This window comes from Monodon monoceros, unplaced genomic scaffold (genome assembly GCF_005190385.1).
Source record: "Monodon monoceros isolate NGI ecotype Baffin Bay Population unplaced genomic scaffold, NGI_Narwhal_1 Super_Scaffold_7, whole genome shotgun sequence".
NCBI classification, from domain to species: domain Eukaryota; kingdom Metazoa; phylum Chordata; class Mammalia; order Artiodactyla; family Monodontidae; genus Monodon; species Monodon monoceros.
In genome coordinates, this window is record NW_021703784.1 from 77,222,349 (window position 1) to 77,239,210 (window position 16,862).

The 16,862-nt window shown below is 43.4% G+C and overlaps 1 protein-coding gene across 2 annotated transcripts in view; it reads right to left on the bottom strand.

Annotated features, from left to right (window-relative positions):
* The window catches only part of LGR4 (leucine rich repeat containing G protein-coupled receptor 4), a 97,200-nt gene extending 80,609 nt beyond the window's left edge, over positions 1-16,591 (bottom strand). Inside the window, exon 1 of one of the 2 annotated variants that reach the window (XM_029207725.1) lies at positions 15,987-16,591. In XM_029207725.1, coding sequence (XP_029063558.1) covers positions 15,987-16,171 — 185 coding nt within the window. In that variant the 5' untranslated portion in view covers positions 16,172-16,591. The remainder of the gene's footprint in view (positions 1-15,986) is intronic. The other variant, XM_029207726.1, reaches the window with a different exon arrangement.
* Between the last annotated feature and the right edge of the window lie 271 nt (positions 16,592-16,862).

Here is a 16,862-nt window from a genome sequence, read left to right on the forward strand (position 1 = left end):
ACACACACACACACACACACACACACACACACACACACACACACACAGCTAGGTGGCATGTGGGGAGACAAATGCGGGGAGAAACATGGAGGACACACACATCATCTCCAACAACTGCTCAGTAGCAGTTAAAACTGGTTTAGGAATTCCCCGGCGGTCCAGTGGTTAGGACTCTGTGCTTCCACTGCAGGGGGCACAGGCTCAATCCCTGGTTAGGGAACTAAGATCCGGCATGCTGTGCAGCGTGGCCAAAAAAATAAAAAAATAAAAATAAAACTGGTCAAGCTCTAAAGGGAGCAAAATAATGCGGGCCTGACAGTTAAAAGGTCTAGATTCGACTTGGGCTTTGCAACCTCAGGTTATTATCTCACCTCAGAAACAGAGTTTCCTCGTCATATTTCAGGAGTGAGACCAAGAGTAAGATTTCTACTAAGATTTCTCGACTCTAAACTGATCTGGTGTAGTAGTTGTTGTTGTTGGAAATAATTTAAGACTCAGCAAAAGTTGCAAAAACGGTGCAGAGTTCCTATGCATCCTTCACCCAGCTTTCCCAATGGCAACATCTGACATGACCAGAATACATTAGCTAAACCAGGAAATTTACTTTGGTACAACATTATTATCTTAAACTACAGACCCTACTCAGATTCCACAACTTTTTATATGCACTCCTTTTTTTTTAAACCACACGTACGAATTCATATGATCACCACTGCAGTCAGGATAAGGAACTGCTCCCTCACCACAAAAAAAACAAAAACATGGGCATATTACCCTATTTGAAACAAAGCCCTGGATAGAATGAATACTTTCAATTCCTCCTGGCAGAGTATTTTCAATTCCTTGCAGAAAATAGACACTTTCAATTCCACAAACTTGGAAAATGAAATAGAACCTCCCATAATGTTGTGTTTGTGAAATAAAAAAATACTCTCAAGGAAAACTCTGCTCTCACCTCTATTCCTCGCTTTAGGGCGCTAGGTGCAACTACAACTTTGTCAAAAACTAAACGAAATAAAACAGACTTTTCTTTGCCATCACTGCCCCATCACTCCCTCCTGCTACCTCTTTAGAGTCTCACTGTCCTCCTATCTCTAACCCTAGCAACCACTAACCTGTTCTCCATCACTATAATTTTGTCATGTCTAGAGCGTTTTAATGGAATCACCAGCATATGTAACCTCTTGAGATTGGTTTTTTCACCCAGCGTAATACCCTTGAGAGTTATCCATGCTGCTGCATGTATCAATAGTTGGTTATCTTACTGCTGTGTAGCAGGCCACTGTACTGATATACCAGTTTATTATGGCATGTGGATTTTCAACTCTTTATGTTTTAACTAAATTATAATTATGGGATGGGGAGGAACTTTTAAAACCTTGCTTTGCCATTGCTTAAGATGGGTTCATACTCCAAGAGATACTGATTCTCTTAATTGGTGATTACCTTAATCACTCCAAGATTCAAGGCTTCCCTGACAACCCTACTTAAATAGTGAGCCCCCTTCATCCTGCTTTATTTTTCTCGACAGCACTTAGTATTACCTGATCTTATATGTTTATTGTGTTTATTATTTTACTGTCTACCACCACCTCTACTGCACCCCATGCCAGGTAAGTTACATGAGGGCAGGGACGCTGTCAGATATCATCAGATGGGACTTCCCTGGTGGCACAGTCATTAAGAATCTGCCTGTCAAAGTAGGGAACAGGGGTTTGATCCGTGGTCCGGGAAGATCCCACAATCCTTGGAGCAACTAAGCCCGTTCACCACAACTACTGAGCCTGCACTCTATAGCCTGCAAGCCACAACTACTGAGCCCATGTGCCACAGCAACTGAAAGCCCACGCCCTACAGCCCGTGCTCCACAACAAGAGAAGCTACCGCAATGAGAAGGCTGTGCACCACAACGAAGAGTAGCCCCCGCTTGCCACAACTAGAGAGAAAAGCCCGCACACAGCAACAAAGACCCAACACAGCCCCCAAAATTAATTAATTAATTTAATTATTTTTAAAAAAGGTATCATCAGTTATCTGTGTCCCCCCAGCACCAAGAACAGTTCTTAATACTTAATAAACGTGTTGAACAAATTAACTTTTAAAATAATGACTTATTATCTTAATAAGTATTACTTTAGAGTCAAAAGACTACTGAGTCCATGAACCATTATACCAATATTAGTAGCTCTCAGAAAATAGCTTGAACTGATAAAATTATTTGCACAAAACCTTTTTATTCACCTCTACAAATTAACTACCTCCTATTATACAATTTCAGTAAAGTACTGGGTCCTGAAAGACTGGACAATAGACAAGGAAGAAGTATAGGAAATCTTACCATCTGACAAGCATAAGCCATAAGCAACATGAGTCAAAAGTCTCATTAAATATTAAAGGTTTACGTAATCAAAGAAAGGACCATCTACTCTGATAATGTCCTTCCTCCTGCTTTGTTTTGTCAACATACTCTGGAGGGCTACCAATGGTGCTGGGCAACTCATACAACTAAATGTAACTGGATTTCTTCCATGTTAAATGGAGAATGTGAGCCAGATCAACTGTCTTCTACCAGTTCTTAAAAGAAGTGAACTTTTAAGAAAGGAAAGCAAGTCAGAAAAATATTAGCAAAATTTTGGTTATGATTTATGTAGTTGAAATGCTGAACAAATAATAAATAGATATCAGGTCTCTAAACATGTACCTGTAAATATATGTATGTATATTTAAATATACATATGTATGTATTTATATATTTATTGGGGACATATGTATGTAAATATAGCCTCTTTGGTGCATGGTCCATACCACACACAAAACTTTTGGTACCACTGCACCAGAGACCTTTAAGATTTAGAAGGGTCCAAATCTACACTCTAAGGAGCTGAGAACACTTCAAGCAGAGCACAAACAGATTTAACCTCTCCAAAACTAATTCCTCATCTATAAAACAAGCAGTTCATGATATCCACCATACACAAGATAGATAAACACCTGAATCTAGGAAGAGCACTAAAGGACACTGTCATACAACCCACTCAACCAAGGAACCCTGGTCTGAAAAAACAAGATCCAACACCCCATCCATAAAACCTCATTTATTACCTGTATGCCCTCACACCCTGGGGTTTCTCCATCTCTAAAATGGAGAATAAAAGCATGTGCTTTAGAGGGCTGATGGGAGTATTAAATAGATAATGCATGCAAAGGCACTTCACCTAGTACCTGGTACTCGGTGACATTTATGATTTTTAGCATCTATGTTCATAACAAGATGAGGATGATGGTTTATCTGAACGGCAAGACAGACCATGAAGAGGCTCTTCATGACAAAGAATGCAACTTAAGTGAAATAAAACAGCAAAATGCTTCCAGAAGAAGACAACCTGTAGAGTTACCAGGTAAATGACTCTCCATGATGGGACTGGCACATTCAAAATCAAAACTGTGGTCACAGATTCAGTCATGAACAGCCCTGCTGCTAAAGGAAAGAGCACATAGATTGAAACAGGAACCCATCCAGTCTGTAAAATATTAACAGCTTAATAAACATCAGCTCACCATCCAAAAACACAGTATTCAAGTCAACTGAAGAGTACCAGCTAAATTAATACCAAGTTGACTCCATGAAATGCCTTGGGGGGAAAAAAAGGCTCATGGGTGATTCACTTTTATGCTGACTTCCCTATAAAAACATCTTCAACAAGAGAGGCAGGAAATTCCAGTGAGTGAAAGGGGGCAACTATATGGAAACCATCATACTGCACACTTTGCTTTTTAATTTACTTCAGTGTTTTGGTTTAAAGAAGCACATTCAGAAATTTGCTCCTTAAGAAACAAAAAGTGAGTATGCTAACGGATCTGATCCTCATATACCATCCAACCGAATTCCAGAAAAGAAAAAGCAAGCTAAAAGGCACACAACTGATATTTACTTTCCTGACACAGAAAAACACTATTAACGTAGAAAATGATGTGAAAGCTTTCAAGGAGATCAAGTCATAGAGACCTTTTTAAAAATTCTGCTAGAAATAAAAGATAACTTAATTTTACCCAGTAAATTGATTTTTGAACGTAAGTTACTCCTAAATCAAGGCACAGTACCCCACTATATGCACACATATATTGATACATGTGTATGCTTTTTCGGGATGCTTTATTTTCAGTTCTGATTTTTTTCCCTGAAGTAACCCGTCGCTTCTCACCATTTCATTTGTCACTTTAACCTTATCCTCTTCTGAAACTGTCAGCTCTCCATGCTAACTACAGAATGGACAAATACCGAACACCAACTACCACCCACTAACTGGGATGTCATCACTAACCCTTTCCAATCTTTGTTTGCTTAGCTGTAAAATGGAAGCCATGCCATGTGTAACATGCCAAACACACAAGTAGGCCTAGCAATTCCTCACCAAATTTCCATTTTTTTGAATCAGACTTTCCAAACACAAACACACTAACAATTCAAAGCTTTTTTCACTGTCAGCAAAATGCTCCACATTGGTATCACTTCTATACGAGTCCTTCAGGCATCATGGTTAACTGCCAGGTATCAGAAAGAAGGCTGGGGCTTCCCTGGTAGCGCAGTGGTTGAGAGTCCGCCTGCCGATGCAGGGGACACGGGTTCGTGCCCCGGTCCGGGAAGATCCCACATGCCGCGGAGCGGCTGGGCCCGTGAGCCACGGCCGCTGAGCCTGCGCGTCCGGAGCCTGTGCTCCACAACGGGAGAGGCCACAGCAGTGAGAGGCCCGCGTACCGCAAAAAAAAAAAAAACGAATATTACATACTGACCTACACAACAACATGGTAGAATCTCAAAAGCATTATGATAAGTAAAAGAAGCTAGGCACAAGACTACAGTCTGTTACTTTCCATTTATGTGACATTCTGGTAAATAGAAAACAATATTAGAGACTGCCAGGGACCAAGGGTGGGGAGAGAGGCTGACTACAAAGGGCACAGGGGGGAGTGATGGAAATGTACTAGATCTCGACAATGGTGGTGGTTAAACTCCTATACACATTTCAAAACTGTAAACTTAAAAGGGTGAATTTTTAAGATTGAGAGGTTTAAGGGAGTTCTCCCTATGAATCAGTAGTTATAAAGGTCAGTTAAGTAGTCAAAGAAGGAAGATGGAGCATTGGAGATTATACGAGTTATTTTAGAAAACACATATGGAGTCACTAACAGAAAGTGAGGGGCTCAAATAGGCTCATTCGTGAACAACTGTATAACCAAAACTTTTTAAAATGTAACCGTACAAATTTAAAGGAAATCTACCTATAATCAAGAACTACAAAAGGAGTTACTCTTATAAGAAAATGTGAGAGGCAGTAATGTCTATTAGCATGTTGTTTTACAGCGAATGTTCAGTAATGATACCAAGAACCATCAGAAATACCTTCTAGATGAGATGCATATACACATTTAAATATTTGGCTATATCTGGGACAAAACAGGAGCTCACTTCCTTTTCAAGCAATCATCTACTCCTGTCAAAACCAGCCCGCATGTCTAAGAAACAACAGAACTAGAAATTCAGGCTAGGGTAACTTAAGGGTTGGAAAGGACCCTGATGAAATGTATGTCATTATTTCCTCCGCCAAAGTCATGAATCTTCTTATCTTTGGTGTCATAGGGTTGTTTTTTTTTTCCTTCTCCTTCTGGAATGCCACCTCAGCCAGGGTGGTGCCAAGGGCAAATTCCTTTAATGCAGAAAAAGACCTGAAGAGAAACAGCAGTTGATTTACCCCTCTGTTCCACGTTCTTGGCCCTCTCCTGCCACACCTGCTGACAAGCCTGCACACTGTGGATTCAGATGCCACAAAGCAAAGCCGTTAATGCTAGCTGAACTGAAACCAAGTCCCCAGTAGAAGCTGGTGCTACGCAACAGAAGCCTTAAAGGTCAATGTGGCAGGGCTTGGCTAGCATGAGAACGATCAACTGACCTCCTTCTGCAGACTGAAAGGAAGATAAACATAAAGGCAGACAGTCCTAAAGGTACGTTTTATCGGGAATCAAGCATCCTTGTCCCCAACTTGTGTATCCATCAAACACATGCCACATATCAAACTTGGGAGCACAGCCTCGAAACGTCCTGCATACATACACACACACACACACACACACACACACACACACACACACACACAAATTCCCTTTGGTGAAATAACTGATCAAGCAGGAAACCCCACCATGGAAGCAGGTCATACAAACTTAATTCAAATTGATATTAGAAACTGGCTTATCCAAAACACGAGATTTCCCTTCCACAGAATGTAATAGGGCTTTGGAAAACACAGTCTGATTGCTAACAGCAGGGCCTGTGGTTAGCACACAAACTTGCCAACCTACCATGAAGGATGAAGCCTTCTGCTGCATGCCCTCACAGCCCCAGACTGTTTGCAAAGGGCAGGAATGAAATATTCCATATGTTTTCTTTGTCAGTGACATGGCTATTGAAAGCAAGGCCATGGTAGTCTCCCTGCTGAGGGACTGGGTCAAGCTATTCATGTGTAACCAGGCAGATGTCAAGATGGTAATGGGAAAAACATCTCAAACATTTTTTTTTTTTTTTTTTTTTAAGAAAGAGACCCAGGGTAGAAAATGTACAACTGTATCTGAAACACTCAACCAATCTAAATAGGTCCTGAGCACTCTTGCATGTTAGCTGCTAGTCTGAATTTACAATTCATTTTCAAATCAGAGCTGAATCAAAACCCAGAAAAGTTTTCAAGCGTTCTGAGAAAGATTTAACTGTGCTTACCAAGAATGTCATATAACTTTTGAGAAATATGAAAGATTTTAAAGAAAGGATTTTAGTTCTAAAGTTACTTCAAGGATAATAAGCTTTTCTTTATCCACAAAACACAAGCATTGGTCTCAAATGTAAAGAAAATACACAGGTATCCAATAACCAGTATAATATCATTTTCAAAGTACTTGAAACAAAAAGTTCTCCCATAATCTGCATATTGCTAGAAACAAGGTGATATGAAGAAACAAGAACTCAGCTAAATTGTCAAACCTGAGCTAATCGTATCCATCCCCAACATGGAAAGTGATGAGAAACCGCTGGGCACTCACTGGCATGAGGCTTCTTAAAGAGTTAAGCGCTGTCTCATGAAAATCCTCAGTGTTCCAAAGTCTGGAAGTAGAAAATTATTATCTAAAGATCACACTGACACTGTCTAAGGTCACGTGCCCGTTTGCTGTGAGGAGAAACAATGTGTTCCCCTATTAGGGGAGCGTCCTTCAACTTGACCAGCCATCTCAGGGAAGCAATGCCCAGTCAGAGACCAAGGCAAGAAAGCATGATTTCCTCCAAGCTCTCTCCTCTAGAGAAACTGTAACTCCCCACCACTAGGCTTTCTTGTTAGAAAGGGAGTAGCACCACCTGTAAGAAGGAATCTTGATAAAAACATATGCATTACTCTTTCTCCACCAGGATCTTTATGGTTTTCTGAATGAAAAGTCTACCAGATGAAGAGCCTTTTTTCCATTAGCACAAGGGCTCACTGTGAAGTCTCCAACAGGCTATAAACCTGATATACATTCAAAGAACCAGAGAAATAGGGTTTAGAATTTTAAATCTAAGTGACTTAAAGGGATAACACACGTAGACAATTGCTTAGTCACTCCCCAAAGAAATGAAAACATAATGTAATGGGTCCTTGCCATCACTCAAACAGGTCATGCTAAAGTTTCCTACATGTGACCCTTAAAGATAAAGTCAAGTGACCTCTTCTTGCAGATGGAAAAGACAATGTCCAAAGGGATTAAGTGATACCTTCAAGCACACAGATTTAGGACCTCAGGGGTCTTGATTCCTTGGGCCACACTCTCAAAAATAAAACAACTTCTGAAGTCCTGTTCATAAAAATAGGCGCATAAAAAGAAGACTGGAGAGTAGATAGTGACATAAAAAGCTGGATTATGCGACCACGGACTCAAAATGACCTTGGAGAGAACAGAAGCCCAACAAGAAAAAATTTTCTTTCTTACAAAGTTAAGAAAACATTAAGATTTTAAGACAAACCCCACTAATCAAATGAGATGAACTAGCAGTAGCACAGAATGGATGAAAACTGGGATTATGATAAACTGCTAAGTATCAGTTAGTAAATCCATGTGTAATCTTTTAAAACATGATACTAAAATGTTAAATGCATTGAATACTCCTTTCTTAACTCTGATCAAATTGTATGAGAATTCTGTACATGCTTGATGTGAGATAAGGAGAGCCTGAAGAGGACCCAAGGGGCAATGATCAGATTCGGAAAATGCAAAAGCTGGATTTAGCGCCTAAAACAGAGAAGCGTGTGAACAGTCTTCAAGAACATTAAGAAACCTAAAGGTTAATCAACAGTATTTGCCTTCTCTCCCCTCACGTCCATAGGAGTTGCTAGACTTCGGGATAGAGTTCCTAAGGTGTAAGTAAGGTATTCAAGACAGAGAATAGTGCTGATTCTCTGGAGATTCTCAGGCAAAAAAAGAAGCACCCTGAGATGGCTTCCACACACGGGAAGGGTGACAACGTAGATCACAGTGATGGCAACCACAGGTCTCCTCTCTACTGAGAAAATCTAGTCTGCCAAGCCCTTCTTGTATTATCCATACTAGTCGTATATTTTCTCTAAGGGCCTCTTAGCATGAAGCTTACCCTGTAGGGAAATGGGAAAAAGCAGAAGTTAAACAGCATCATAGCCCAGTCCCCAGAGTTTTAGAGAGAAGACTGCCAACTCGGAAGCATACCTCCTACCCTGCACTTCCCAACAAGAAACGTGAATAAGAATGAGATTTCTAATGGCCATCTATCTACCTCCCTAGGAAAACAGCTCTAATCAAGCTCTTCAGGGGAGTCTGGAGGTCACCACTTGCATTCAGTTATGTTGCGGCTTATACTGAGAGCTCCACATGGGCAGTCAGAGCCCGGGCGGAGTGGGCAAGTGGGATCCCAAGCAATCCTAGGTGCATTCCTCAGCCATGCTTCCCACAGAGCCAAGGGAAAGGCGCCATCTCCCTGCCAAAGTTAGGTCACTCTACTCGGGAGGAGAAATTCCCCCAGAGAAAACTTTAAAAATGTACAGGGAACAGGGAAAATCTAACTCATGATTTTTCTGGATACCACGCTCTGAAATCTGATTCAAAGAGCAAAAATATTCTGTTGCCAGTGTGCACTGAGATCTTCATTCTTTTAATGGTCAATTTTGTATTTAAAACTTTGTTTAAAAGAAGGGGGGACTGCATTCTCCTAGTGTAAAAATAGAGGGGGAAAAAAACTAGCTCAAGGGGCTTACATAACTTTTTACTTATCTTGACTCGGAATACTTAAATACAAATGAAATATGAAGGATAAAGGGTCATTAGATATCCCGTAATATATTAAATATGCTTTCCCCACACATGTTTTCTCACTAGCACGGAAAACAGACCAGCCCGGGATCTAAACGTATACCCAGTCTTGGCCCAGCTGCCTCCCAAAATATCTATGGTTTACATTTCCTTACAAGGATATTCTTATATTCTTAATGGGCCAACGTGTTGCCACAGAGGCTTGGTTCAGTGCTTTTCCCATAAGATCTTTCATTACAGAAAAGCTAAGAGAACTACCAAAATATGTATTTTTTAAATGTTCATTTCTGAAGCCTACACTCTTAGATGGGCATTCCTGAACCCCAATCACTTGCATCTAAAATAAGAGATGCAAAATGCAAAATGACAATTCTTGCTGTAGACTTACTGCAGGGGCAGAGGGGGACCTGGCTGGCATGCTTTTTTGACTATTAAAATATGTAACAGTATCAAAACGTGCTTTAGAGACTAAAAACAACCACCCATTCAGAGTTTTAACTGCCTGTACACGACACAGAATATTTCTATATTTCTACAAATATATATATATTTGTATATTTCTATACAAAGTTTAATAACAAATATTTGTCTATGGGTGGGTGAATCCAGAGTATACTACTACATAATTACATCTTGCCATTTAAAGGGGGTATTTGAGTAGTAACTTGCTCAAGTCTTTAGAAAGTTGAGATGTTACTAAATGTATATGAACTATAAAATCATTTCTAAACTTAATTTTGTACTCACCCAATTTCAGACAATAGAGCCGATACCCGGCCTACAGTTTGTTCACCAAGTGTTGAGACACAAAAGAAATGTCTAGAAAGGCAGACAAATTACTCATTGTGTAAGAGTACTGATTTGCTAAATGCCCTAGTTTTTTTTCCTCACTGACAGAATTTAAAACTAAAGCATTTTATTATCCTCAACGAATCTTTCGAAAAACTACACTTCACTGAACAAAACTGGGGACAAAGTTATCCATGTCCTTGTATATACAGGAAAACAAGCTTTGGGCATTGCCCAAAACTTGAAGGCTTCAGGAGGCAATTAAAGATCAATCTAGATAATACATTTCTAAAGACAAAACCATGAACTCTCATTTAAAAATAATTAAAAGCAAAGCTGTCTGATCAAGTTACATTAGTTACGTTTCTCAGAGTTTAAGGCACATTGGGCAGGGTTTAACCTGTAACCCAGGTATACTGATAAATATTGTGCTTTTATGGAAACTTCTATCTTTTTTATAGAGAAAAAGTGGGAAACGGTCTTAGAAAAATTTCAATGAGTCACTAAAGGATTCTTACAACTTCACTTGCTTGATAGTCTACACAGATTCAGAGAGATTCAAAGCAATGAGAGCCATTAGTCACCAATATGCATTACTTCCTGACAAGAAAAATGGAAATAAAAGGATAAGCACAACCAAGGAGACCAAAGACCAAAATCCAAACTTGCAGGCTGTCAGTGCTTTCCGCCATTATAAAGATGACTAAAATAAGAATTTGAGAGATAACCTGACAGAGGCCAAGAAAACGCCCAAACTTGCCTGGATCCACCTACTAGTATAGAACTTTGATCTTCCCTAAGAGATTAAGTTGTCAAATGTTACCTTACGATTCACGTAAGAGCCAAGTGCCTGGACATTAAATGCTTGTGATACCATAACTGTCATTAGCATTTAGCTGGACTGAAAATCATAAAATATTAGTGGTTACCACAAGCCTTCAGGAGCCTCGAATGAGAATCACTGGTTTAAATCCTGGGTAGAGCTCAGACCACACCCAGCACATTGTTGCCTTCTGACGCAGGTTCCCCATGCATACATTCCAGTAGAGGTGGACAATTGGGGAAGTTTCCTGGGTCAGGGAGGGATTTCAGGATTGAGACACCTACACTATACTTAACACAACACAGAGGATGGGGACAAACGTATGGGAAAAAAAATCGAATTAAATAGAAAGAAAACTTTTGGCAGTAAGAGTTGTTTACTTCCTTGTTCTCAGGTGAAGAAGCCAAGGCCCTGAAGGGTTAAGTGTGTCACCACCTCAAGGTCACTCGTGTGATTTATTGACAGATCTGGAAACCAGCTCTCCATATTCCCAGCAGAATGCTCTTTCTTCTCTTGTTTAAAGAGAACCCAGCAGTTCACTAGTTTGTAAAATAAACGACCTGTACCTAAAGATGTTCATATATTGGCCTTGTTTAGAACAAAGTTCCCTGGTATATAACACAAATACTTCTCTAGAAAGACACACCGCAGAAAATAAGCTAACAGTGAAATTTACAGTCAGTAACTTAGACATCAAAATATCAAAACTCGACCATCAAAAAAGGTATAAACATTTAGCCACTGATTACTGACTTGCCAGGGAATACAACTGACACTGGAGGAAACATAAGAAAATACTTTCAAATAATACTATTAAAAGAAAGGCGCTTGGAGTCGTGAAAAAAAGTACACCTTAGGGAAGAATCTGAGATGATGCTTCCCAAAGAAGAAAAAGCAACAGATTATTTTTTAAAATCCTTCAAAGCCCCTCAGGTAACCATCAGTTCTATATAGAAAGCTTGCTAACCTGCCCGTGTACAAGATACACACACTGTGAAGGCTGCAGAGATTATGACTAATTATATGGAAGTGAGGACGTTGAGTAACTTTTTGTACAGTATCCAAATTACTGAAACAGAGTGATTTTAGTTTCCAAGTGTGAAGCCATACCAACAGGAAACAAGCAGGGCTATTCTACCCCAGCAAAGCGCCTTAGCTAGTCATGCATTCTGTAACAAGTCTCCATGGCAAATTTCCTAACACACACTTCTAAACACAAAGAACTCCTCCTCCAAGTGAGTGGCAATAAATAGGCTTGTGCAACTTCAACTAGATGGATATTCAGATACTTCTGGGATCTTTTCACGAGAGTAGTCGATCGCTATCATCACCTTGCCATCCTAAAACTGTAAGAATTATAAATCATAGAATGTCTGGAAGCTAGAAGCAGCCTTACATAGAATCTAGTGAATCCAATGACTTCATTTTCCAAATGAAGAAACTGTCACCAAAAAAAAAAAAAAAAAAAAACCTAGAATGACTCGCCCAAGGCCACACAATTACTCAGGGGCATGGTGAGGGCTCAGACCTACCACCCTCTCCACAAAGCCACAGAAACAGCCTTTATAATCCTAAAACTGTGCACCAGACATAACCTAGCATGCGGAAATTTGTAACCCCCGTCTACAGGTCTCAAATTTTGTGACAGTAACACACAAACCAGAGGACACACGTTCACTATTCCCTCCCCCCCCACCACCATGACTTCACCCCTTTCTCTCTCAATCAAGAATCTTGGAATGCAGGTGATTAAGAGGGACCTTATTAGCTCTAATGGGGAATAAACTTGAACCCTTCTGATTAAAAATACACTTCAGAATTTTAATACTAGTCAGAGTACTTCCTTTAAAACACCTCAGGGTGAAATGTGACAAGCCAGTGCACTGTGACACAGGATCGGGAACTGCCACTGCAAAATATAAATAATCACTACAAGTGCAGCAAACTCTGTGAACACGGGAATCCCATCAACAACACTGAGGATTACATCTGACTCTGCCCCCAGACTCAGATAAAGCAGCTTTCAGCAGGAAATAGACACTGTTAGGCTGAACAAGTTTAAACGAGCCTAAAGGAGAAAAAGCAGGTATCCTCTCTCTGGGTTCTCAGATCTGGACAAAAAGCTAAATGCTGAGAATGCGGAGTTTGGCAATCCCGCGTGGGAATGAGGGCTGAATTCCAAGCCCCAATCCTGCCCCTCAGTGTGGCCTTAAGTCCTTATTTATTCACTGAAGCATTAAGCGCTTCCTTTGTACCGGACTCTGGACTCCAAGTTGAGTAAAATAAAATCCCTGCTCTGTCAACGAGGAGTCCCAATGTGGGATGTGTACACACCTGAGTGAGGTGAAGGTAAGACACCATTGAGGAATGACAAGAAAATAACTTCGATTAATAATTAGTCTCACCTTTTTGACTTCTATTTTTGTGATTATCATTTTATGTATAACTAAACAGGCCTTGGTGCTCATGCTCCAGAAATTAGAAATCAGTGGATCAAAGTTTGGGAACCATGGATCTAGTTCCTTGGTGTGTACCTGTGTTCCACCAAAGCTGTGATGGGACAGCAAATCAGAAGTACTTGCAAAGAGACCTTGGGTGATTCCAAGGTGTCTTATAAGATCAACTGGAGTGGGCAGATCACAACACCCGCCCCTCTTCAACATGGCTTTTGAGATCACTGGTTTCCCAAAATGCAAATACACTGCCCTTGAAAGGCCCTTTACAAGGGCTCGTCATTATAACATATACTTTTATTTATTTATTTATTTGCGGTACGCGGGCCTGTCACTGCTGTAGCCTCTCCCGTTGCGGAGCACAGGCTCCGGACGTGCAGGCTCAGCGGCCATGGCTCACGGGTCCAGCCGCTCCGCGGCATGTGGGATCTTCCCGGACCAGGGCACGAACCCGTGTCCCCTGCATCAGCAGGCGGACTCTCAACCACTGCGCCACCAGGGAAGCCCTATAACATATACTTTTAAGGGTGAAATGAAGAGTGTTCAAGTGAAATAAGGAGTTATCAGGAGGTACAACTACTCTACAGGTCACGAAGGGAAAAAGAAAACACAACACATTTGCCCACCACCACAGCTCAGAAAGTGCTATGATGATGCTAGTTTAGGCAATCTGATCTGGACTGGTGCCAATTATTTATCTGTTTCCCAAGCCACGAACAGTCACTTATGTAAGGCTCAATGTTGAGAATATAGCATTTCACTACCTTTGGTGAATTCTAAAGAAAGATGCCTGATGCTCTATAGCAAGGAGTGCGCTCTCATAAAAATAAAAATTTCTTCGTGGTTTTTAGGTACTAATGTAAAACAGCCCTCTTCCTTATAGGGCAAGTCTACACATTAAAACTCAAGGAATCTGCTAAACAAGGTCTTTTCAACTGGTCAAAATAGTAAAAGTATGCTTTTCTCTCTTGGACCTGAAAGAGGTTTCAGGGAAAGCCACCTCTCCTGAATGAATTCCCTAAAAGTATGAAGAGGTCTTGGGGAAAAACAACAGCCCCTTCCCCTCTAAGCAGTCTTCTTTCCCTTACTTCTCCCCACTCCCACCCAAACTTTCCCACGTAGGGTACCTTTGTGGGCAAATTGCTCGTCACTGCAAAGTTAACTTTTTTTTACTGAAAAGTTAAATTTCACCATATTGAAGGAAAATGACTTCAAATGTGTAACTAAAACCTGAGAAAAGGGGGAAAAAAAAAAGAGAAGGGGGGGCTGGCGGCCAAAGAATGAGACAGGTTCCAAGTGGCCAAGACTCAAAAAAACCCCACTGGCAGAGGGCAAGCAGAACACCTCCCACCAGCCACCTGGAAACAGCACCGCTCTGGCCTGCACAGAAAGGATCTCTTCACAGGGTCTGTTATTCCTTTCACACTGTCTATTTCTAAGAGGTCCCTCTCAGCAGCTGTAAGGTAAAAGGAAATTCCCTTTACCCAAGGCCTCTCAGAATCCCTTCCTCTCTCAAACAGTTCTTTCACTGCCCTTGATTTAATCTGGCCGCACAGCACAGCAAGGCAGGACAGGAGCGTACACCAAACCCTGCACGCAGTTACCCTATTCTTTCTCTACTGGTGCCATCTGCCAACACCACAGCCAACACCTATTTCAGAGTCTTCGTTTCTAAAGCGAATGTCTAAAGCTCTCCGTCCCCATTTGTGGAGGGGGGTTTTGGAAGTCAGAACCATCTGAGTGACTTTCCCAACCTCAGGCAGCTCAAAAGAAAAGTTCTACTGGTTAAGGAACAGCAGAAAACTGCTCCCTTTTGGGACAGGCAGAGCTTATGCTCTGGAACTTTCATTTTCCTCCAATATCCTGTACTTCAGGTCAGCATTCCTTCTTTTAAAGGCCTTGCTGGGTAAAAGTATTTCACCCAGAGAAACCTGCAATTTCCCCCCCGCCTCCCTTCTCCGTTGTTTTCGCCCGGTTTCCCTGCGAGCTCCAGAACCCCAGGCGTTTGCTGGTGAGTCCGGAGTGGAACTGGACTGAGGTGCCAGGTCGCTCCCACCCCTGCCCCCCGCCCCGGACAGGGCCAAATGGGAAGGCCATTCGCCCCGACTGCGGTACAGGTGTTTTCTTCTCCCCACATGCCAGAACCCAGGAGGCTCCAGGTGCTTCCCCACGAAAATTGCCTCGGTCTCAGACTCAGGCCAAGTTCTAGCCGCCCTCACCCCTGCCGCCTGCAAAACTCTTGCCAGCTGAGCAGGGGCCCGCGGGAGAAGAGAAAGTCGCATGAAAAGGCTGCCAGGGGCAAGTGTTTCCAGATTCCTCCTTCCTCCTCGGCCCCACATGCACTTGGGAGTTGGGGGAGGGTGGTGGTGATCGTGCCCGAAAAGTCTGGGAAAAAGAGCTACACGGGTCTCGGACCCGGACTGGCAAAGCTTGTGAAGCTCGCGGCGCTGGAGCGGGTGCCAAGGAGGTGACGGCGCCCCCTCCTCGGGACACTGGGGATGGAGTGGGATCTGCCACTGGCTCCGCCCCCCGGAACCCCCTCCGGCGCCCCCTCCGCCCGCACTCACAGCGCTTGGGTGAAGGCGCTGAGCCCCTCGGGCACGGCCGTCAGCCCCTTCCCGGAGCAGTCCACCCGACGGTCGCCGTCGCAGCTGCAGGGCGCCGCGCAGAGAGGCGGCGCCGCGCCGCTGGGCTCGGCCGAGCCGCGCAGCCCCAGGGCGAGGAAGCAGAGCAGCCCCAGCGGGCCCGGCATTGCTGCGGCCGCCTCCAGCGCCGGCCTCTCCCGCGGCGCCGCGCCTTCGGCGCGCCTCTGGCGCCCTCCGACGCCCCCCGCCGCCCTGGGCGGCAGGCCTGCGGGCTGGGCCGGGGGCTCTCCTCTCTCTGCAGTCGCGGGGGCTCGGCCCCTTCAACAGTCCGCGGCGGCAGCAGCAGCGCAGGGACGCGGCGCTCCGGAGTTTCGCCCTACCCGCTGCTCCATGGAAGCGCAGAGGCAGCCCCGTTCCTCCAGCGGCTCAGGCCAGCCGGCCGGGCCGGGCGCAGCTGCAGGGGCCGCGCTCTGCCATCGCACACGCCTCCCGGTCCCCGGCCTCCCGCCGCAGCCGCTCTTCAAGGTTGAGGAGCGCAGCCTTCAGCCATGCCGGCCCCTCGCCACAGTCCCACGCCCGGCTCTCGCACAAACACCCGGGCTCTTTCTCGCTCTCTCGCAGCCGCAGCTCAATCTCCTCCCGTCCTTTTCCCTTCTAGGGTTGCATGCTCGGGTTCCCAAGCCCCCAGCCGCTGGGTTATGCAAATCACTTAGGTACATGCAAAACTAACCCGTCTCCTGGAGCGCCATTGGCCGGGGGAGGTCTCGAGCTCATTACTATGCAAAGAGAGGAGCCGCCATTGGCCGAGAGTGGGACCAGAGGGGCGCGGTAATCGGGCGTGAGTGACAAGGTGGTGGT